At 52.7% G+C, this 24709-nt stretch overlaps 1 protein-coding gene across 8 annotated transcripts; it reads right to left on the reverse strand.

The window, feature by feature from the left end:
- Nucleotides 1-2281: 2281 nt before the first annotated feature.
- On the reverse strand, nucleotides 2282-24482 carry LOC133351382 (solute carrier family 25 member 44-like). 8 transcript variants are annotated; one of them, XM_061566891.1, is made up of 7 exons: nucleotides 24440-24454; nucleotides 21429-21491; nucleotides 19813-20084; nucleotides 18934-19216; nucleotides 18106-18306; nucleotides 11703-11825; nucleotides 2282-5574 (listed from the first exon to the last, which is right to left on the reverse strand). In XM_061566891.1, the coding sequence occupies exons 3-7, from the start codon at nucleotides 19951-19953 to the stop codon at nucleotides 5099-5101; spliced, it is 1224 nt and encodes a 407-aa protein (XP_061422875.1). In that variant the 5' UTR covers nucleotides 19954-20084; nucleotides 21429-21491; nucleotides 24440-24454; the 3' UTR covers nucleotides 2282-5098. The 8 variants fall into 8 exon arrangements, with proteins under 8 accessions (XP_061422875.1, XP_061422722.1, XP_061422557.1 ...); XM_061566738.1 differs by lacking the exon at nucleotides 21429-21491 and having other exon boundaries at nucleotides 24440-24482; XM_061566573.1 differs by lacking the exons at nucleotides 21429-21491; nucleotides 24440-24454 and adding an exon at nucleotides 24256-24420.
- Between the last annotated feature and the right edge of the window lie 227 nt (nucleotides 24483-24709).

A 24709-nucleotide genomic window follows, 5' to 3' on the forward strand; every position in this document is an offset into this window, starting at 1 on the left:
CCGTGCGCCCACCTTCACCCGGTTTTCACCTGAGGACGGCTGCTTGCGTTGTGGCCGAAACGTCGTGAGAATTGTTTTATTATGTTTTATTTTTATTATTTTATTACTTCCCTTCTACGTGACTTTACCGAAAGAACCAAGAAGAAAAAAAAACAAAAATACGACCACCACGTGGCCCGACCCCAAAACACAGAGCGTGGATCGTGGCATTGGCGACAGAGACACGCGCGACCCACGCGTGTCTCTGTAGCGTTCCCTCCCTCTGCCTCTCAGCGTCATCCCAGAAATGCCACTCTTCATGAGGCTTCGCACGCTCATCAACAGTGTCCGTTGCCTGCTGTGACAAGTGGATCATCAGAAGCGTCGCAATTGACGACAAAAAAAGATACGTGGAACAAGAGCCGAAACGTAAAGCACGTCACGTGCAGGCTCCACGATTCCACCGTCAGCTACTCGTCTGGACGAGCATTTGCCGAGTCTCAAGATCTCTGTTGGGAGGTTCCTGCCACGTCGAAATGCTTATCAATTTAACGATTTTTTTCTTTCATGATAAGTGTTTTTTTTTTGCTTTTGTGTGGGAGGTAACCCGAGAGCCCAGAGAAAATCCACCGCTCGTACCACGGGACAACGCCGATTCAAGGCCAGCGACGCAAGACTCTGGCTCCACTCCCAAACCTACTTGCTGTGCTGCACACCTCGTGACCACCCCCCCCCCCCCCCCAGCAGGTTTTCAAGTCCCACACAAATTTTGACTTAAAACTTTCGTGACTACAGGAATTCATATTATTTGGTTCTTTCGATATTATTATTTTTCTACCTACGTGAAAGAACCAAAGAATATCTCTCACAAATGTTGGTCGCGATCCGCCAACCCTCGCCTCGGAAGCGTTGGGATCACGGGCGCTGGTTGCGTTCCCCTCCGTCGACTTGGCAATCCTCTCGCCTCCGCCACGGGGCCGTCCGGCACGACGTCCCGACGTTCCGGCTCCGCGTGCCGGGCGCTACGAACCTACTTGCTGTGCTGCACACCTCGTGACCCCCCCCCCCCCCAGCAGGTTTTCAAGTCCCACACAAATTTTGACTAAAAAACTTTCGTGACTGCAGGAATTAATATTCATTGGTTCTTTCGATATTATTTTTCTACCTACGTGACTTTACCGAAAGAACCAAAGAATATCTCTCAGAAATGTTGGTCGCGATCCGCCAACCCTCGCCTCGGAAGCGTTGGGACCGCGGGCGTTGGCTGCGTTCCCCTCCGTCGACTTGGCAATCCTCTCGCCTCCGCCACGGGGCCGTCCGGCACGACGTTCCGACGTTCCGGCTCCGCGTGCCGGGCGCTACGTCGGCATCGGGAAGTGAACACAGCGACGGCAAGCAACGAATGCGGTCCCTGAAGGAGCGCGGGACACCGTGCCGAACGGGCCCCGTGGCAGACGCGATTGCGAGAAATCAATTCGACTAAAATTTTCGACCTCCCAGCGCTGTCCCCGAGACTCCGCCGAATCCGTTGACGGCAACTTTGGGACTCCGCGTCAAAATGCAACGGGCACAGCGGCGCTCGGAGCTGTGAGCTGCGAATTCGAGAGGGAAAAAAAACGCTTCACCGATGCATCGCTCCAGCCCTCTTACAGAGCGCAGGTCGGAGTGAACATCCTGCTCAACGGAGCATTGAGGCATCGGTGCTTTCTATAGAGTCTTCTAAGAGGCAGCGGTTGAAATTCCACGTTCCTATGGCGGCAGCAGGCGAGTGTATAAAAATGCATGCATGTTAAACTTCTTTCGCACCGTAGCCAACCGTGATCAAAGTAGGGCAACTGCTGTTGACATCTCCCACAACGTGGTGGTCATCACTTTATCGACCCTGGTGGGATGATGGGCCGAGTTAGCCCCGAACCCGGATTTGAACTCGCGACCGTGCGACGATTGCGTGCCGCTCGCTCGAGCAACCACCGGCACCTCGTCCCCCCGGAGTTCTGCACAACAACAGACGGCGGTGGGGGGGGACGATTAGAGAGCGAGTGGACGTGTTCAACCTTAGCGCAGTCGCTCTAAGCCGTGACCAGGGCTCCGAGTGCGTCAGTCGGTGTCGGATCTCAGCAGCAGCCGAGCCGGGCTGCAGCCGGCTTCGCTTCCCACTCGGGGGGAGAGGCTTCTCCTCTCTTTTGTCCAAAACGATCGTCACCCCCCCACCCTTCTCTCCTGAAAAGAGGGGACACCCGATACGGACGACGGAGAAATTCCAGAGCCGGTTCTCGTTGTACGAATCAAAGAGGGTTTTTAATTCGCTCCTCTCCAGGCCGCAACCACGAGCGGTCGCGTTTTCAACAGACCATCAAATCCGTCGCACGATGCACGATGCAGAGAGCGCACACACGCGCGTACACGTGTACACACGAGGCTATGTACATAATTAAAAGCACACGCTGGGCATGCGAGACTTGACGTGTCACACGTGATCGTTTTTTTTTTATCGTGTGTGTCCGACAACGGCTGGGGCTCAAGAGGTCAGACCGCTCTGAGATCCTGGGTTCGAACGAAACTCACACCGAGAATCGCAGATTTACACGAGGACCCATTGTACAGGGCGCCACGGTGGCGAGATGTTGACTACGTCGCCTGGTATACAGGAGGTCGTGAGTTCGGTCCAGACCCTGGCGCCTGCTGCTGTATATTTGGAGTTTGCACGTTCTCCCTGTGGTCACGCGAATTTTTTTATCCGGATCCTCCGGTTTTCCCCTCCACATTTAGAAACATGTGTTTGGAGAATTTGGCTGCTATAGATTTTCACGTGAAAAGGCACTTCGTTGAGCTATTACTGAGCTATCATTTGTAGCCAGATCGCTTCTGAAATATGGCCATATGGCTCAGTGGGCATTACCTGCTAAAATAAAACCAGATTCAGTAACAGTCACATCATAGATCGAGTTGTGGTCAAACTGGGTTCTCTAGTGAATGAGTTGGTGATCTCAATCCAGTCGCCAATAACTGCACAAAACATTAATGATGTAAAAATTTGGTGCGGCACTTAATTTGGCTAAAGCCAAACTCTGAGGCTTAAAATCTCAGTTTGATCGTCATGTGACGGGCGTTACGCTCGTACGGCAGAGCGGGTGGGAAAGTGCTGCCCTCTGCGTGCACCACAGCTCACTTGACGGTGATCTCAGAGGTAGCGCTTCGATATCCGCTTCCGTGGACCGTTCTCGAACACGAAGGGGGTTGCGCTGCCCACCGAGGGTTTCCAATGGATTCTCAGGCCTCACGTAACGACGACGGTGCTGGCATCGATCGCCAAGACATCGGAGAAAATGTGTAAAAAAATAAGTGCAAAAATTGCATCCGATTCCGAGAATAAGGGTTACGGAGAAAAACCCGCATGCGGATCTGGCAACAATTACGCTTTACATCCCCAACCATTTTTTTTTGTTTGTTAAAAGGTCAAGAGGAAGAGAGAACCATTAAACATTCTTCGTTTCTTGTCAAAAAGGGGACATCTGACACCAGCAGCCCGAAAACCCGTCGACGTTCGCTGCGCGAGAAATAAAACCTCCGGAGCGTTTCGGCAAGAGGGCCACCAAACGCGACCGCGGAGAGCCGAAGGACGAGAAAGTTTTTTTTTACGACGACGGCGCAGCGGCACGCGCCGAATCCAGGGACATCGCCGGACGGAGACGGTCGCCAGCGCTCCCTGGGAGCTGCGTGCAACATGGGCACTTCGAGCATCACTTTTTTTCTATGTTTACAAATTTACGCTCGACGCAACGCGTCCGAGAGGTAGCAGCGTTCGACGCTTTGTTAGCTGCTTGCCTTAAAACAATCAAGCTACATTACAGGGGAAAAAATATATATAATCGCATAGCATTGATTTTTTTTGCTCTGTTTTAATCTCCACAAAAGGGGGTTGTGAGTAGAACATGGCTTTTCGAAAGTGCCGTAGATGTAACCAGGAAGAGGAAGTTGTGATGGAGTGGGATGTGTGTGCAGGGTGGACGATTGAGTAAGAAACTTGTCGGTTGGGGTCAGGCGGAGGATGTGATGGGTGGGACGTGTGGTCGAGGAGGAGGCCAGGTCACCAAGACCGGCGTTGGACCGACATCCAGAGGTCAGCGACCGAGGGGAAGAGAGAACCCACACCTCGACGTTCAAGATTTGACTTTAACGATTGCGAGGTGTGTGTGTGTATGCTGTGGTGACATCAACGACCTCTTAACCTCACCCTCTATGAACAGAGGGGGGGGGGGCCTAATGGTTATCGAAGGGGGGAGGGGGCAGTTTGTCAATTGGACATATTTGTAACCTTGTCAGCCACGTGTCTCCATGAACCTGGGGCAGACGTATCGCTGAGCGGTACCACCCGATGTGGCGTAACTCTGGCCGTCGTTCCGACGTCTCTGTATGGCCAGCAACGGTGGATCCATGTGATGACCGTGTGAAATGAAAATGCAGTGATCAAGTAATTCACTCGTATTATATCCGTTGGGCAATGCTGCTGCTGAGGCTGCGTTGGCAGTGGTACACAAGTAACAACTCACGTTCGTCAATAACACTGTGGCCTTAAAATGGAGATGAAGTAATAGGTGGCGTTTCAGGCAATGGACTTTCTTCAGATCACGTAAAATAACGCGGCATTGTTGCCAGGTTCAACATATTCACCCGCCAACTCCCCTCCCTCCCTCCCCCTCCCAGCACCCGATCAGTGCAGCTCGGATTGCCCACGGTGATGGGCAAACGTCGATGGCGAGTGGTGGTCTTTACGTGGCAGGCGTCGCGTAGCCGGGGATAAAATACTTCCCCCCCTCTCTAGCACCCGATTAGCGTGGGGGCTCAAGATGCCAGCGGCTCGTGGGGCTCCGGTGAGGTTGCACCGCCCGTGCGATCGCCAAGTTACCGCCGCTGTGTTCGCGGAGCTTAACGGGCCAGCGATATGCATAAAAAAATTATCGTCGTTAAATTAGTGTAAGTAAAAAGTAAAAACATAAATAAGTTGGGACGCTGCTGCCACGGGGGTACAAGGGGTGAGCAGCACACCGAGCAGACCTGCAATTCAGGAGGTCACCGGTTCAATTCCATCTCCCAGCAGCGTAAACAGGAATGGCCGCAGTCACGTCAAGCGGCGGAGGTCAATTCGTGGCGGCCGCTCCCACAAGACCCCTCCCCCCCCCCCAACCGAGACGTCCGGGCGAGCGTGGCTGTCGCATGAGCCAAAAAAACGGCAGGGCTGCAACTTGACCATTACAACACATTGAGTGGCTCTATGGCTTTGCCTGTTCATCGTCCGTTGTCTCTTCTCGTTGGAGTCGAAACACAAGCAAGCCTCGTCGCGATACTGGCGGGGGGAGTGGGGTGGGTGGGTCGCGGCGTGACGGGCGGGACGGCGGGTAGGCGTCACAAGCAGCGCGAGTCGATGAGCTCGGCGCGCAGGCTCAGCTTCTTGAGCGTCTCGTAGCCGACGACGATGACCACGGTGGTGGGCACCGAGGAGATGAGGCGCGCCGACAGGCCCTTGGTGAAGCCCCAGGCCCCCTCCTCGGCCAGCAGCTGCCGCACCGTGCCCACGATGGACGACTTGCCCTCCACCTGCACGCCCGCCAGGTACGGGAGACCGTTATCGACGCCGACGTCGTTATCGCCGCCGACGTCATTGTCGCCGTTTCCGATTCACACACATGCCGAGGAGGAAGAGGAGGAGGGGGGGGCATCGTCGCAGCAGAGATTCACCGCTCGACTACTCCGGACGCAATCTTATGGCTCAATGAGGGCTGCTGCTGTACATCAACGACGTCAGCGGCCACACGCAGGAGGAGGAGGCCACGGTCGTCTTACCCTGTGGGTTTCGCTGCCGGACGATCTGGATCTAATTTAAAGTAGAAATTATATAGTAGGCGACGTTTCAGGCAATAGCCCTACTTCATAACACATTCAATGTGGTACATTTTCTTGTGAGCATTTTTTCCCCGTCACAAATCATTATTACAATTGTCCTAATTATCGTCATCATAAACATCGTTATTATCACCATTATCACAAAAATCAACACTCTCATCACAATCATTATTGTGAGCTTCACCATCCTTATCATCACCACCACCGCCATCACTGCCACCACCATCATTATCATAATCATCGTCGTCATCATAATAATCTTTTTTAAAACATTACAATTTAATGATTACTCTCTCACAGTTCTGCCCCCCCCTCACTGCGTGGAGCAGAAGTCACTTCAAAGGAATCCCAGCAGTAGCTCTGGGATATCCGTTTCTGCGGGCCGTTCTTTGACACGAAGGGTCTCGCACCGCTCCGCCAAAGACTTCCCCACTGATTCCTCGATTTCACAGCAGGAAGTGACAAGCGCGTAACGCGCCGCTGCGCACATCCCGTAGATTCAGAGGCGCGGGAAACCACAGATGGGCGCTCAGAGAAGGCGGCAGACAGAACCGGCGCCGCCAACAATTGCCAAAGCTCTGCGGCCCTACGTTGCGATGTTCGGCCAACCTCCATTAACGTGCGAGGAGGAGAGCGCAGAACGTGACACCGACCGGAGAACATACGTTGGGAGGGAGGGGGCAAGGGGGGGGAGAGCGCGGGAAACCTAATCCGGGTGGCTCAGAGGCTGGTCACTCAGAACGGCTCTCTGAGTCATCTCCGCGGAGACGCGGTCACTTTATTTAACCCTCGCCGACGCCGCCGCCGCCGCCCCGCCGCCGTCAATTTTGTCTCCTACCCTCTCTCTCAACGCCGGGCAGATCGCCCACCCGGGTAGAGGGGTCACATGACCCCAGCGCGCTCCCACGTTGGCCTGCTCTGCCCTCTCCCCTCCAGCCCAAACACACACACGCGCGCGCAGGCGCGCGGAAACTAAAAAAAAAAGTGGACGCTTCTTATTAAAGCCGGGGTGGTTGAGGTTAACCTGTGGCCCCCGCGTGCTGCCGTGCAAAACGTGAGCGATCGGTGGCAAGCAATTTGGCCGGGTGCAACTTTGATCGCGGATACGTGGACGCCGTCGCAACCAGTTGTCCACGGTAGATTCGTAGCGACGCGTTTGCCAACACGCGTTTGGTTGTCGCGATCGCGAGCGCACCGTTCGATTTCCCTGTTGCGCAACTCCCGGCTCGGGCGTGGACAAAGCGGTCACAGGCGACGATCGAGCTGCGGGATTTTCACAGAAATCGCGGTCACCATCATCATCGTCGCCATCATCATCGATATCATCGGCATCGTCGGCATCACCGATATCATTGGCATATATCAATCCGCTGCTGGATGAAAGCCATCCCACACGGTGGTCACAACGTGCGGAGGGGGCGGCAGTCTTTACGGGCGTGACTGCCGCTCGCGTTCCCAGCGGCGGTGCCACGGGGTCAGAGGTCGCATCACCTGGCAGTCTCAAGGCGACCAGACAGGAATTTGGAACAAATAAAAGGGTGTGCACACGTACGTGTGTGTACGTGTGTGTGTGTGATTAGCGGGGGGTTAAACGCCTGTCCCCTTTCCCTTCCTTGCTCCCCACCTCTGTCTCTCTAAGTCGTACTCCGCAGTAGAACCTGGGGCCGCGGACTCTCCCTGGCGTCTCTCTGTAAACCAACTAACATTCCTCGCCTATCTGCCGTGTCAATCAGCGGGCCGTGTTTGTGCAGGTGAGGATGGAGGTCTCTCCGGAGCTGCTGCCTTCCACCTCTCGGTTAAGTTGGGTGGATTTAGAAAAAAAATGTTACAGTTGCCGAGCAGCGTCAAGCGGCCAGCAACAAAGAGCTATAAGTGCCAATAGGTGAGAGAGCTTCGACGCGTGTTGTTTTTTTAAATCCTTTATATTAAGTTCGCTTGCGTGCTTGCTTGCTTACGACCGTGCAAATCTTTCGGTCGTTTTTTAACCCACTTCCAGTGACCCAATCGAGCCAACATTTTGCACACAGACTCGTTGTGCGAGACAATTAATGTTCGTGAAATTTTTTTTCCAAAATTTTACACTGTTTAGGGAAAACAAATTAAATATTTAATTACCAATTGCTTAATACTGGCAGACAATCATCTGACCCATAGGTGGCAGCCATCTCAAGCCAGAGGACGAGAGGACTCTAGCCACCACGCATATAAAGGATTTATAGTGAAAAACTTAGTTTTTACGGGTAAATTTTTTTATTGATCAAGGTTATCGTTTTAAGAGCTTGGGGGGGGGGGGAAGAGAAGACGGTGGGGAAATCCACACGATAGTGGGTGAGAGAGGAAGGAGCAGGGAGACAAAATGTGGTGACCTGCAGTGTGCTGGCTGAACAGAGCGTGGTGGTGGATGAGACTCGGGAGCCAGCGTCTGGTCGAGACCCAAGTCCTCAATGTGGGTAGAGAAACCGACGAGTGAAGTTCATGGCACTGGCGAAAGAAGAGTGACAGGGAGGCGACTGACCACAGCCTAGTGAGCAAGTAACTCGAGTAAATGAGCGAGGGCTGGATCATCAATCAACCTAGACTGCTGCTTGAACTCTGAATTCTATCAAGCACAGTGGAGTGTTGTTCCACCCCATACCAGCGCGGTGAAGTATGGTCCAACAAACGCGCGGTTGCAATGCCGCCTTCCAGGAAGCCATTCTCTGAGAGCTGGCAGTGTGCCGGAAGGTGACGAATAAATAGAATCGGAATTTTTCATCGACCAAACCAATTACGAATCACACACACACACACAACGGCTGTGGCATTAACTTTTCCACTAGCCAAGGCCGTGTCAGATGCCGGCTCCTCCTCCTCGTTGTCCCTGCTACTCCTATGCCCCCCCCCCCCCAACCCTCTTCTCTCCCTCGGCACACGCAAGCGACGGCGGCCACATCGCCCGGCGCCCATAAAACCGGGGGCAATTTTCCGCGCGGCTCTCTTTAAGAGCTCGTCCAACGGCTGCACAATAGCCCAGGATGTCGGCTTGTTTAACGAGCCCCCAGGACGTGACATTTCCCCTCCTTTATGGCGACCCCGCTGTTTAGCGCGGATTAACGGCCCAGGATGGCCCACGGCGGCACAGCGGGTCCCTGCTTCTATATTCTTTGGTTCTATCGGTAAAGACGCGTAGATAGAAAAAATAATAATAAAAAATCAAGTGAATAAAAAAAGTAAAAACCACGACGTTTCCCTGCTTCTCGCGAAGGGTCGCCCACACGGATTTCCTCTCTCTCCGTTTTCTGGACTGCTATTTTGTGCCTCTACTCAAAGAGAGATTCGCTTGATCATTACACAGACTTAATTTCCATGCAAAACTCCATCTATGTGAGGTCTATGGATCTCCTTTTGAGTCTATGGGTCCCAATGTGAGTCGATGGGTCTCGATGTGAGTTTATTGGTCTCAATGTCAGTCTATGGGTCTCGATGTGAGTTTATTGGTCTCTATATGAGTCTATGGGTCTCCATGTTAATCTATGGGTCTCCATGTGAGTCTATGGAACTCGATGTGAGTCTATGGGTCTCCATATGAGTCTATGGGTCTCAATGTGAGTCTATGGGTCTCTATGTGAGTCTATGGGTCTCTATGTGAGTCTATGGGTCTCAATGTGAGTCTATGGGTCTCTATGTGAGTCTATGGGTCTCGATGTGAGTCTATGGGTCTCCATGTGAGTCTATGGGTCTCAATGTCAGTCTAAGGGTCTCAATGCGAGTCTATGGGTCTCAATGCGAGTCTATGGGTCTCTTGGCGAGTCATTGGTGGAGGCCATGAACGCACTCGATTTGACAACCTGGATTAACCAGGACTCAAATCCAGGTTCACAACTGGGGCTCCTTCATCACCGACCATTTCATTAGAATTTCTTCTTTTCATCAATTTTATTTCCAGCTCATTTGCACGGTTTCTTCTTTCCCTGCTCCATTAGCCTAACTGTAGTATTAGCATCTCATTAAAGTACCATTAGCATACCATTTGCATGTCATTTGCACGCTTTATAAATGATCGCCTCTCATGCGCAGGGCTCGATGGGAGCACCGCGGGTGCGAGAATCGAAGTGAACCGCCCGATCCGTGCATCGCGAGTTCCAGACTCGCATATAGACCAAAGGCACAGAGATTCAGACTCACGTTGATCCCTATAAATTTGCGTAGAGACCCATAGACTTACACAGAGACCCACAGACTCACACAGAAACCCATATACTTACACAGAGACACATGTCACGAATGTTAATCCTAGTAAAGCAATGTTTTGCAAATGCGAATCGCGGTAATCTGAAGAACGGGTATGAATTTGAAGGGCGGTGTAAAACCGGTTTGTTGTGAATGTGAGTACCGGCGCAATGCTTTATCGGAGGTGTGTCGTGAATCCTGCGCTCCCAGCACATGGAGAAAAACGTCGGACATCGCGCTGAATGACACGTTTTGCGGCGGTGCAACCCGAACAGCGTGCGGTGGAAGAGACAAAACCACGGCAACGCCAACACCACAGGCAGCAGCCTCATCAGATACGGCATCCCCCCTACCCACCCTGCCCCCCCCCCCCCCCCCCCGCAACACAAGCGTGAGCGGTGTTGAGCGATGGAGTGGCTTGCCGGGGAAGCAGATGGTTCGCGTTCGCTTCGGGAAACCTCTCCAAGACACCGCGCGGACGAAATCCACCGTGGCAGCAACTTGGCAGAGCGGGACATCGGGGCGCTCTCTGTTTTGGTTGTGGCTTTCTTTGTTGTTGTAAGAATCGCCGCTAAACGGCCGGCAGGTTCTTAGACAAACAAACGCAGCTCTAGCGGAGAGAGCTGAAACGTCTGGACGACGAGGCCGTGCGTGCGTCCGGATTATGTGAAAACAAATATGGAGTGGGGGGGGGGAAGAGAAAAATTGCAAAAATTGTCCCGTACCGCGCTTAAGTTTCTTTTTGTTGTGACACTGCTAAAATATTTAGCGGAGCGTTTAAACATCTCGCAGCCAGCGAGAGAACGGATTTACAAAGGATCCCCCATCCACCCACCCTCCCCACCCGCCCCCACAGTCACGTGACTTCCCAAGCGAAGGAGCCAGGATCGTGTCGCGTGTTGTTTTTGCCGCGTCTCTTCGTTTCAACGGCAGCGTCGCTTTTGAAATTAAAAGAAAATTACCGGAGACCGGTCCAGCCACGCGGCCCGGGGACGGTTGACGAGCCCAGAGCAGTGGACCAGACGGAGGAGCACGAGGTGGACACATAGAGTGTAGAGAGGGGCAGTGGGACAACAGCAGCGTGTATTCAGATGTACTCGGGTAACATATGAAAGGGCCGTAAATAAATAAGTGGGTTTGGTATCGGCGCCTTTCTTACAGCGCCAAGGCTGTCGCGGAGGAAGGCGCCGTGGTTACGCTTTGTGAGCTTTGCCGATCCACTTCTGTCTGGAGTTCCACTGCCGCTGAACTGGCCGAAAATTAAGAGACGAATCACAAAGAGCGAGTTCCACGCAGATCGGCCGGATAATCCTGAAGTGGGTGGGTGGATGGTATAAGATTCACGTATTCAGAAAAGAGAAAAGCGGCACATTTATGAGGGGAGATTTAAGAGGGATAGGAAAGGTGTGCAGAATAGGGACACGGGATCAGGATGGCGCTAGCAGGGTGGTGCACGCGGTTAGCATGAGGGTGGGGCGCGATCTCGCTGTGCCAACGCCCCCATCGCCCCTCTGGCACCCGTGGCACTCCGGGTCAGCCCCCCCATCGTCCCAACCACCCACACCGCCACCTTAACCGTCCCCATACCGCGTCGTGACCTCCGCCGCCCTGACCTGGATGCGCGTGCGGACGACGTCCATGGGGTTGGTGACGGTGTTGGCGGTGAGGGCGGCAAGGGGTCCAGCCACCGCCTGCAGGGCCAGGCTCGGGCAGCCCTCGGGCGCCACGCTCGCCAGCTGCTCTGTGCGCAACAAACAAACGACAACAACGACGGGGGCGACGTTGGGCCAACTCGCGTGTACGAACAGGAAGAAATCATTATGAACTTGTCGTTCTGCATCACAAGCCGGATTGACTTCTAAAAAAACTATTCTCCCCGATGTGCGATTTCCCAGCGACACCTTGGAATTTTACACTGAACATAAACTAGCAACTCGCAACGTGCCTCGGACGTGGTCGTCCGCTTCGCTTAAAACGGACGAGGAAATCGCTTTTTTTTTTATTACGTTGCAGAAAGGCGGAAGGGAACAATCACGGGAGGGTTTTGAATTTCACCGCGGCCGTGAATGTGACCAGGCTGGCGGATGACGAACATCTCCCGCCGGTGCCGTCTCTGGCTGCGCAGGTGCGGCCTGCACTGCACCGAAGCTGCGTTGATTTTCGCATTCCCGATTGGCTACGTACGGTGTGAAAGCAGTTAAACGTACACACACACACATACAGACCTGTCAATGGATAATTCTTGGCCAAACTTGACAAGACAGAGATTTTACTTAGATATAAAAAAGACAAAAACTAAGCGCATTGATCAATTGTATAAAAGGCGAAGTTTCGGGCAACGGTCCTTGTGCACAGCACGCAGAGAGGGCCACAGAGGTAGAGCGCTGCATGAGGAGTGATTTTAAACTTGCTGACCGTGCCTTTGTGGAACTGCCAATCGTCATTGGCAGCAGCAGTTCCGCTGGCACGATGCGATCCCGCTGGGGTTAAACGGACCTCCTTGCCAAAACACCGCGAAACACACAACACGCCTCTCGCATTATAAAGCGCGCGCGGAGGTAAGCTGCTGCTGCGGGGGCGGTGGAGGGAAAACCGAGAGGAGAATGTGGACGCGGTCGGGTGGGGGGGGATTGAAGGAATCCGGGGAAAATTGGGCCACGTGGTCACTTGGGGCAAGCGCCGCGCTGGCCAGCGGAACATCGGCCACGCGTCGCGGGGACGACTTTAATTCAATAAAGGCAAAGGATTGAGAACCGTGCGTTCGGCCTTCCAATACATGTTCGTGCTCGTGGCGTTACGGGTAAAAATTAGTCAGTTTTCTTTCCTTGAAGAGGGCCCCACAGTTTACATGGAGTACTCTTGCCAAAAGCATCTGGTAACCTGGGAGCTTTTGTTGAAAAACCGGAAGGTTGCAGGCAACCGGTGCAGAGTTTGCGTGCTTAAACAAATTATGCTCATATATTTTTTCTGCCATAGTAAAAAAAGCAGAAAAATACTTGCCATTCATTTACATGGTCAAGAATGCACTATAAACTCTTTTTATTTTACCAAGTAAGGCCCCACTGAGCTATACAGCTCTTTTTCAGAAGCGACCTGGCCACAAATGATAGCTCAACGAAGTGGATTATCATGTGGACATTTATAGCAGCCAAATACTCAAGGTACATGTTTCTAAATGTGGAGTGAAATACCGGAGGGCCCGGAGAAAAATCCACACAACCATGGGGAGAGACACGCAAACTCCAAATATACAGGCGTCAGGGTCGGGATCGAACCCACGATCTCCTGTATACCAGGCGAGGTAGTTAACATCTCCTAGCCACCGTCATGATGATGAGAGAGAGACATGCAAACTCCAAATACACAGCAGCAGGCGTCAGGGTCGGGATCGAACCCACGATCTCCTGTATACCAGGCGAGGTAGTTAACATCTCGCCACCGCGGCGCCCGTTAACAATAATAATGGAGTGGCAGCAGCCAAGGAATGAAAAGTGGCCAAGGAGATGGATGGTGAGATCATTGCAAGCGCGGCAAATCGATACATCGCAGCATCGGGAGACGCATTGGTGGCGTTCATTCAGCAGTGGAAATGACCGTGGCTGACGCCGATGATACTCGGAGACACCGAGTGGAGCAGTGCGTGCGTGTACGGCATCGCCGAGCTCGCCCACTGCCCAGAGAGCGGACGCAGTTGTGAGGGGCGGTGAGCGTTGGTGAGTGCTGGTGAGCGGGGGGTGAGCGAGGCGTCTCGTGTTGAGTCTACGTGGGGCAAACCGGGGCAGGCCAAGCGCTGTGCGTCTGTCATCTCAACATGTGGTTCTCATGCAGCCTCCCCCCACCACCCCCCCCATCTTTAATGAGGCAGCGGGCGGTGGGAGGGAAGGGAGGGAGGAAAGTAGAAACAGCGAGAGCATGAGAAAGAAAGAGAGTGACTGAATAAGAGATTGAGTGAGCGAATTCACGAGAGATTGAGTGAATGAGAAAGACAGAGAGGGTGAGCGAGAGGGTGAGCGAGAGGGTGAACGAGAGGAGTAGAGCGAGAGCGAGCGAGGGAGAGATCAAGATAGAGAGAGCGAATGAACGGGCGGGCGAATGGGAGTGATAAAGTAAGAGCGTGAGAGAGTGGAAGCATGTAAGAGATCGAGATAGAGAGAGAGGGAACAGGGCGAGGGAGAGAGCAGGAGAGAGAGTACGCGAGACGGCCAAACCCTGAGCGCCGAGAGATATCGCGTTGCCGGTTAAAAAATAAATAAATATACTCAGGCACTCAAAGTGCATTCTTACGCCGAGCCTGAGTGAGCCGTAAAAACGTGGAGCGCGCTTCTGCGGTTGGGGCCGCAGCGGCCGGAATAACGAGATGGCTTAAAAATAATTATTTAGGCCTTTGCCATGGACGAGAGTTCACGTACGAGCTGTGGCCGCCTGCGACAATCCACCGCTGGATGAGGGCGCAGTTCAAATGGATGTCGGCGTCAACTCAAAGCGAGGTTTACGACGGGGATCTCGACGTGTTCCTGAAAAAGGGACGCTCGGCCAAAACGTCCCCGCAGCGAAAGTGGGGAAACCCTCCCGCCGTTGTTTGTTTGTTCCTGCTTAATGAACCCCGCGTAATTGGACGGTAGAATAAACGCCCTTAGTGTGGGGGTTAAATACTTAAATGTAATAAACTTGCGTGGGCAATATGGGCAGCCTCAGGGTAGTGCGATGGTCTCAACTCGCTCCGTTGTCTTCACTCTGTCTACTATGAGCAGACTATCGCGACAAGGAACCTGGCTCTGTTCACCACTCAAACACTACCCATGGTTATTACATTTACACTGACGACACAATTTGTTGCGATTTAACGTTTTTGTTTGCGTCTTTCTCCGCACGGTTCCGCCTTTGGAGTTTTCTGTGCGTTTGAATGTGCAATAATAAAATATCGTTTTGGAAAATGCCCTTTCTGAGGGCGACAGAGGGCGAGAGAGGCAGGCTGCGATTAAACCATTACTGGCCTTCGGAGCGCTAATGTCGGCGCCCATTAAAGGGCCTCTCTCCACGTGAGCGGCTATTGATGTCAATTAGTTGCCCCTTTGTTGTGCAAACCACAAACAGTGACGGGGGTGGTGGGCGAGCGGGGGTGTCGGTCAATAATTTATTTTCATCTTTTACCCAATTTGAACCCAAACACGTCGGCCTTTCGCGAGCAATATTGCGATTCGGAATAGATTTTTTATTGGTCAGGTTCGCTTAAGCAAAACATTGTCTCGTACACCCTCCTCCACTTGACACAGCCAGTTAATAAAGTGTTTAACTTGATGAACAAACGTGGCCGGTTTAACACTGCTTCAGCCGAAGCCAACCTCGATGATAAATGACCCAAAAATGTATCATGATCGTGCGAGGCAGCAATCGGAGCTCTCACAGAGCAGCTTAATGCCTCCCGGAGAATGGTCCGCAGAAGGAGATATTGCAGAGCTTCCTCTGACGTCCCTTCCAAGTGACCTCTCGTTTTTACACTCGGTCAGCAAGAAGCAGCACTTTCTCCCTCTGCCCTGCGACAAAGCGACACTCGTCACGCGGCGGTAAAACTGACGTTTCACTTCCCAGGGATGGAGTGTTCGTCAAATTAAAATGTGAAACCAAATTTAAATCGACATCCGTTTTTTTTTGTTGGTGCAGTCATTGGTTACCAGGTCGAGTGGAATCCCGTCGATACATTTGTAACGAGCTGACCTATCGGTCATCACGCAAAACAAATAAGAAATAAAATACCCATTAGGTTTCAGTACCCTACGGGACTCTCTGGATCAATGCTTTCCAGCAGCATTTGCATCAAACTGTGAACTCGCATCGCATCTGCTGATGAGGCTCAGAGAGGTGAAAACAGGCTGAGGAATTTCACTGCTGCTAAATACACCAGCACGGGAATCAGAAATGAGACCGCAGAGCCGTCGTCGCCGAGATCCTCCGTTCGAACCCAGCTTTCAGACCGGGATCTCAAGCGTGGTTGGTTGACTTGATGTGCTCAGCTTGGCACAGGTGTCCCTTGCTCTACGTGGGTTCGGTTTGTGCGACTTCGCACTGTAGATGCGGATAACCTCTTTCGACCCAACATTTGCTCGACTACGCGGTTTTAATTCACTCTACATGCGGCTATGCGGTCGTACGTGGCACAACAGTGTGTAGTGTATGCGCTACTCGGCAGGAAGCTGTCTCAGACAGAAAGACATATAGAGTACATACACACAGAGATACACACACAGATACAACATTGTGTACTGTGTGTACTTGCCAAGCTGTCTCCTCATGCGGTTTTGCTTTGTGTGCGTGTGCCCTTTATTCGGAGAGCATCTGCTACTGCTACTACTACGGCACAGAGCGAGGGAAACCTGTACTTCGTAGCCAATGTCTGCCATAAAAAAAACACCACCCACCACGTTACATTTAGTTCGGCGCTTAGCACGGCTAAATTTTCTGAGAATTAAACACATTGGGTTGACTGCCATGCAATGTTACTTTTGGCCGCATCATGGGTGGGGGAGTGTTGTCTTTTCTGCGGCGTGGAGCAGAGGTCGCTTGATGAAGGGATTTCTGTGATATGCACTTTTGTGGACCGTTCCCTATGTCTGTGCTTTTGCAACAACGATAGCACAGTCGTGAAAATGTTAGAGAGCGATAATAAAAAAAAAGACATGTATTCTTAGATCAAATTGCCACTCTGAATTGATTTACTTGCCGGGAGCAATGAATCAACTCTAAATCCAAACCAGCTCAAGCCTCCTGTAAACCACGTGACTTGTGTGTGGCCACCCCCACTCTAAAACCTTCCCCCCCTCTGCCCACCGCCCACTGTGAAAACAGACTCCACTCTGTGCGGTAGCATCGAGTCCCTGATGCAGCCTTTCCCTCCCTCTCTCCCTCCCCCCCTCTCCTGCAGTCTCTGCTCCCGTTCCTCCACTCCTCCATCCCTTTCGTCTCTTTCCCACCCCTTCTCTTTCCTTTCCACGTACATTACTTCACCGACCGTACTCACCTTCCCGTGGTGTGCCGCCACGGTTACAAAGTTGCTAGTTCTCCTCTGCTGTTGAGTCGGATGAACAAAAATCCTTTTACTTTAAACCGTGCAAAGAGCAAATTGATGCAAGCTTGCCACCTCCTGCAGAGCGATGGTACTGGAAGTGCAGCGCTCGAGACAATGCGAGCAGATCCACGCCCCTGACTACGTGCTATCTCCTGCGACCTAGGGAGCTCCTCTGGGTGGAGCGTGGTGAGTACTTGGATCGGTGACCACTTGTGCTTGCCAGGTGCTGTAGGCACGCGTGACAAATTCCACGCAATCACAGACATCTCGTTAACCTGCGTCCCTCCCGACGTAATCGGGACAGAGGTTGATGACATCATTCAAATTGTAAAGTAAAGTAATTGGGCTTGGGCAGGACGCTTCATTGGCAAGGACGGACGACGCACCATCTTATCCTATATAGATAGATCTATATAGTGTCTTAATCCAAGGCGCTTTACAACAATTATAACATTGCACATGAGATGATAGTGGTTGAAATAAAGAGTGGGGATATTAAAAGCAGCGGTGTAGTTATGGTGAGAGGATAAAAGCTAGGAGTGATTAAGCAGGGGTTGGGGTAGTGGTTGGGGTAGTGATAGGGATAGTGATCGGGGTAGTGATAGGGGAAGTGATCGGAGCAGTGATAGGAGTTGGGGGAGGCCTGGTCGTAGCTGGGGGGCGGGAGCAGGGAGTAGTGGAAGCAGGATGGGCTAGAGGAGAAGAGATGGGGGATGTTTTTAAGGAACGGAAAATTCTGGAATGTCAGCCAAGGAATGGAGACGGAGTGATGAAAACAGCTCGTGCGCCGGTGCTGGATTGATTACTAGGAATCGCAGGATCGTAAGATGTGGCAACGACGGCGGTGGCTTCGGGAAGGCCTTCATTTAGCAGTGGATCGATCATGGCTGATGATGACGATGGTGGGGAAGCAAAAGCCTGGCAGTGGTGGTGGTGGGGGCGCGGTGTCTCACCGGTGTAGGCGTGGTAGAAGGGCCACCACACGGCGCTGTTGGGGATGTAGGTGAGAAGCGAGGCGGTGTAGCCACGGTAGAAGCCCGCCGGCCCGTCCGCCCGCAGGATCTGCGCCGCCACGATGCGCCAGCGGCCCAGCGGTAGGGACGAGCCTTCCGTGGCGCACAAGTGGAACCGGCCCATCGTGCCGCTGTCCTTCCCTGCACCGTTTAATCGACACGTCAACAACCGCTCGAGTCTGCTGTCGCGTGTGATGACAGCGGCAATGTGGTTCAGGAGCTCGATGCCAATGTCGAGGTCTACTGCGGCTGCTGGCTACGACGAGAGGGCTTCAGCAGAGAGAGTTTGCGTCGTGTCGCTGTTCCTCCTCTTCCGTTGAAGGAGCGCAGTTTACTGTACGGTCCACAGTTTGGGTTGCATGGCCACAATTGCTCTACTGTGGCTGGTTCTCCTCCTGTTTTATAGAATGTGATTGTGTGAGCGTGCGTGCAAGTGTGCGTGCGAGTGAGAGTGGCATTTGTACGTTTTCCTCCTGTTCTGCATGGGTTTCCCCTGGGTTCTCCGCTTTCCTCCCCATAGCTGAAACAACACCCGCACAATGTAGCCGGTATTGGCCAACAACATCCCAATGCTGGAAAAACTACCGGTAAATTACTCGGCGGCAACATCGCCATTCCGACTGCGAAAACTTTTTGAACAAAAATGCCTCTCGAGATTCTAATACAAACGTATATACAAACGTCACAGTCATCATCAGACAACAGCATTAACTGCCACAGGCACCGGAGGTGAGCAGGACGGGGGCAGGAGTAGGGGGGGGTACGCACCCTGTATCATGAGGTGCTGCGAGATGATGTCGATGGGGACGGTGATGCTCTGCGCGACTAGCGACGCGCAGCCGCCGGCCACCAGCGACTTGAGCGCGTTGCTGTCGCTGAAGCGCGAGACGTAGAGGCGCGCGAGCTCGTAGGTCGTCACGTAGGCCTGGCCCGAGACGATGGTGAGGGCATTGACCAGGAAGCCGCGGTAGAGGCCCCGGGCGCCCTCGGCGCGCGCGATCTTTGCGAAGGCGTCCGCCGTGCCCTTGTACACGCTCTTGCCCTTCTGCACCTGAACAACACAGACATCCAAAGACTTTTATGGATACCCACCGACTTATAAAATACTCACATAGCGATTGACAAATCTGTACAAGAGACCTACCCACAGACTCACACCGAAACCCACAGACTGACACCGAGACTCACAAAGCGTCTCATAGACTCGTATAGAGACACACAGATGAACACAGACATCCAAAGGCTTGCATGGACGTACAAAAACTGACATAGCCACAGACCTATAAAAGAGACCCACAGGTTCCCATGGGGACTGATAAGACTCTCGATAAACAAATATGTCCAGAATATTCCGATGCAGTTCTATGCAGGCGCTATACAACTCCACAACGTTGCGGAGTCAATGTCAAAATGCACTGCGTAAGGTTTTATGTTTGCGGTTGTGCTCTGGGGTGGTTCCGCTCTGCAGAAGCAACCGGCACGCTGGAAAAAACGTCTGGACGGACGTCGTTCCCGCGAAACAAGCGGCCACATCCGGAAAAAAGTCACAATCGACGTTGCACGACTGCTTTGCGTTAATAACAATAAGTGCGATCGCATCGCGCTACATCGCACACCCGGGGGGCGGGGTAGGAGGAGGGGCGTCACCTGCAGGCGCGTGCGGATAAGCGACGCGGGGTAGACGGCGGCGCGGATCGCGAGGGTCATCACGATTCCCAAGGTGAAGAACTTGCGCTTGTCCAGGTCCTCCCACTCGATGATGCGAACGCTTCGGCCGTCAGCGTTCATGTTGCTGCCCTTGGCAATGTGGGGGGGCAATGTCTGCCACCCTCCGCCCCCCCGCCGCTCCTCGACCTCAAACCCTTGACCTCTCACCGCTGTCCGTCATCGCCGCCCTCCGTCATCATCATCACCAAGTGCTGAGTGAGAAAGGTTACAAGCAGGAAATACTGAGACGCTTGATCTTGATGAGAAGGAAGGGGCCGTAGGGAGCAGTGGCGCGGCTCGGCGGTAGAGCGTTCGCCGCTGTTTGCAGAAGTTCGAGGCTCGTAACGGGAGGCCACCCTAGTTAATACTGCAGGTGTGTTCACCATAAATTACTACGCGCCGTCTGCTTCGCGGCACGGCGTTAAAGATTGAGTGGCGTCGTTCGAAAAGCGTAGGGCATCGTGGGCTAAAGTCACGGTCCAAATTTGACAAGTTCTAAACATCACTCGTAATATCATGGGACCTTTTTTTCTCCCAATATCAAAAAAGGTCTATTTGGGGCTTGAACATCTTAACACCTGTTTTATTGCCAGACAGGGTAAAACCCATTCTTCATCGCGATTCACGTAGCAACATCGCCCCCTCCTGGCAAAAATAAACACTTCTTAAAACTGACTTGGTCAAACATCCCCATGCAGGATGCTCCTTAACACGAGGCTTGAGGACTCAGTCAGCTTTTACTGGTTTGTATTGGTCTGGTCTTCAAATTGCTATGAACAAAAAAACTCATGTTTGTCAATAACACTGCTTTAAAAGAAAAATACAGGAAGCGTATATAATAGGTGACGTTTTGGGATATGGACCTTCTTAAAAGCACAAATCATCGCTTGTGCGCCACAAACCAAAGCAGCATCGCCACCGAAAAATGTTTAATATCACGACTGTATCGAAACGTTGATGAAATATTCCGCACCTTCTCCAATAAATGAGACGTCAGTCCGGAACAAGACTTTCTGTAAGTCATGCATGCGAGGTGTGTAAAAGATTCGAGGGCGTATGCGTGTAATTGTTCAACTCTTGTTACGTTCAACAAAAATTACAGCATATTGACGTGTGGCAATAGCAGAGTTCCAGCCGAGTAAAAACGAAAATGCCCCATTCGCAGAACAATAACAGCCGCACCAAGTCCTCTTTGTTTCGAGAACGGCCTCATCCACATTCCTCTTTTCTCACGGCAGAGAAGGGCATTCTATTGACCGATCACCCTCATGATTCAGTGATAAAACCCCACAAAGAGGCTCCTCCCAAAGCGTCATTATATCCTCAATACAATCATTATTCGGCGATTCTGCTTTGGCAACGGTGCGTGCGAACGCACTGTGGTATTAAAGTAATACTCGATCGTCATATGATCACATTCGTCAATTACAGTATTAAAAAAAAAATTGGAGACGTTTCGGGGAACGGCCCTCATGACACGTGCAGGCGTGAGGGTGGCCTTCAACCAGCAGTGGATTGACAAAAGCAAACCTGTCAACCCCTTATCAGTGCCCTACCTTATTACAGACCAATTCAGACGTTATTGGTCACCCGGTGCCCTTAAAATCTCAACGTTCATCCTACAAAGTCGCACCACAAGGGAGAAACACAAACAAATAAACACCCACCACCACTACACTCACCACCACGACACTCACCACTACAATCCTATCAACCCCTTATCAGTGCCCTACTTTATTACAGACCAATTCAGACGTTATTGGTCACCCCGTGCCCTTACAAATCTCAACGTTCATCCTAAAAAGTCCCATCACAAGGGAGAAACACAAACAAATAAACACCCACCACCACTACACTCACCACCACGACACTCACCACTACAAACCTATCAACCCCTTATCAGTGCCCTACTTTATTACAGACCAATTCAGACCTTATCGGTCACCCCGTGCCCTTTACAAATCTCAACGTTCATCCTACAAAGTCCCATCACAAGGGAGAAACACAAACAAATAAACACCCACCACCACTACACTCACCACCACGACACTCACCACTACAAACCTATCAACCCCTTATCAGTGCCCTACTTTATTACAGACCAATTCCGACCTTATTGGTCACCCCGTGCCCTTACAAATCTCAACGTTCATCCTACAAAGTCGCACCACAAGGGAGAAACACAAAGTCGTTGTTTAAATGCCCTTATTGAAACGGCTGTACGCCTGACGACTCAATTTCCCTGTACAATACGGGATAAATCGTATGGGTTGACGGTATGCAAAAGTAAAGTTGACTGGAGGAACCGTTTTACTGGTAGGAACCTCCTGGTTCCACCAGCCCACAGGGGATTATTGTGTCCGTCCGTCCGTCGGGCATCCAAAAATGGGAGGGGTGGGGCTGGGTGGAGAGGCGAGGGTGGGGAGGGAGGGGCGGGGTGGGGGGTGGGAGGGGTGGGGCTGGGTGGGGGGTGGGAGGGGTGGGGCTGGGTGGGGAGGGGGAGGGTGGGGAGGGGCTGGGTGGGGAGGGTGGGGCTGTGTGGAGAGGGGAGGGTGGGGAGGGGCTGGGTGGGGGGGTGGGGAGGGTGGGGCTGGGTGAGGAGGGTGGGGCTGGGTGAGGAGGGTGGGGCTAGGGGTGGGTGGGAGGGGTGGGGCTAGGTGGTGGGTGGGAGGGGTGGGGCTAGGTGGTGGGTGGGAGGGGTGGGGCTGGGTGGTGGGTGGGAGGGGTGGGGCTGGGTGGGGAGGGGCTGGGTGGGGAGGGGCTGGTCACCCCGTGGTGCCCTTATAAAACTCAACGTTTAACCTACTCACGCCGGCTTGTGCCCGCCCTCACAGTCGGGCATATTTGCGGAATACACCACGCCACCGTTGACCCTGCAGGCCATTGACCGAGCAACCCGACGTTCCTACCAGCTCCCTCCGCAGGAATGTGTTAAACGTGACAATCTTTAAACAACTTGGTAATACCCCAAAAACAGTGCGACTGCTTCGAGTTACATATCCCTACACGACGTTGTAGTGAAGACCCATTCATCTGACACAAGAGAGGGTCCCAGCCTACACATACATCGGGGTAATTCCAGTCCAGTTGTACGAGGCATTGCTTCGTGAAACCGACCCAAAAAGTTTTAAAATTGCATTTCATCAACGCTGAAACCTATGCACTGCGAAAAAATGTCGGCTGATGGATGGGAACGTGTAAAAAACATAAAAGTGCGTTTCAAATTTCATGCGGAGAGACGGACTTTGGCGATGGAGTCGTTGTTTAATTTATATTACTGTACATAATTTAGATCGAGGTCTCTTTAGAGTTGTTGTTTCACGTTCTCCACACGGTACGAGATTGTAGTTAGGCCCCCCACGGTACGAGAGAGAAGTTAGCCCCCCACAATACGAGACAGAAGTTAGACCCCCCACAATACGAGAGAGAAGTTAGCCCCCCACAATACGAGAGAGAAGTTAGACCCCCCACAATACGAGAGAGAAGTTAGACCCCCCCACAATACGAGAGAGAAGTTAGCCCCCCACGGTACGAGAGAGAAGTTAGCCCCCCCCACAGTACGAGAGAGAAGTTAGCCCCCCACGGTACGAGAGAGAATTTAGACTCCCACAATACGAGACAGAAGTTAGACCCCCCACAATACGAGACAGAAGTTAGACCCCCCACAATACGAGACAGAAGTTAGACCCCCCACAATACGAGACAGAAGTTAGACCCCCCACAATACGAGAGAGAAGTTAGACCCCCCACAATACGAGACAGAAGTTAGACCCCCCACAATACGAGACAGAAGTTAGACCCCCCACAATACGAGACAGAAGTTAGACCCCCCACAATACGAGAGAGAAGTTAGACCCCCCACGGTACGAGACAGAAGTTAGACCCCCCCACGGTACGAGAGAGAAGTTAGCCCCCCCACAATACGAGAGAGTAGTTAGCCCCCCCACGGTACGAGAGAGAAGTTAGCCCCCCACGGTACGAGAGAGAAGTTAGACCCCCCACAGTACGAGAGAGAAGTTAGACCCCCCACGGTACGAGATTGTAGTTAGCCCCCCCACAGTACGAGAGAGAAGTTAGCCCCCCACGGTACGAGAGAGAAGTTAGACCCCCCACAGTACGAGAGAGAAGTTAGCCCCCCACAGTACGAGAGTAGAAAGCCCCCCACGGTACGAGACAGAAGTTAGACCCCCCACGGTACGAGACAGAAGTTAGACCCCCCACGGTACGAGAGACCAACACCGCACGGACCAGCGTGGTGAAGTATGGCCAAATAAACCCGCAATTACCGAGCGTAGAGGAGGGGGAAGCCTTCATCCAGCAGTGGATTAACAAACTAGACGACAACTTTCTTTGTTGCTGCTGTTGTAGTTTAAACAACATTACCTTGAAACGAGGGGGGCTGGGGGCTCGTAGCTTCAATTAAAATGTCACCGCGGCGACGACAACAGCCCCCGTGGTTAGAGAAAGACTCCCAATAGCACCACCAACGCCACCACCCACCATCATCTTCACCACCATCACCACCACCACAACAACATCCCCCCCCCTCGCCACCACCACCACCCACCGTCATCTTCACCACCATCACCACCACCACAACAACATCCCCCCCCCCCTCTCGCCCCCCCCCCTCGCCACCACCACCACCACCCACCGTCATCTTCACCACCATCACCACCACAACAACATCCCCCCCCCCCTCTCGCCCCCCCCCCTCGCCACCACCACCACCACCCACCGTCATCTTCACCACCATCACCACCACAACAACATCCCCCCCCCTCTCGCCCCCCCCCTCGCCACCACCACCACCACCCACCGTCATCTTCACCACCAT

Source organism: Lethenteron reissneri, chromosome 1 (assembly GCF_015708825.2).
Source record: "Lethenteron reissneri isolate LAM-NWPU_2019-01 chromosome 1, ASM1570882v1, whole genome shotgun sequence".
NCBI classification, from domain to species: domain Eukaryota; kingdom Metazoa; phylum Chordata; class Hyperoartia; order Petromyzontiformes; family Petromyzontidae; genus Lethenteron; species Lethenteron reissneri.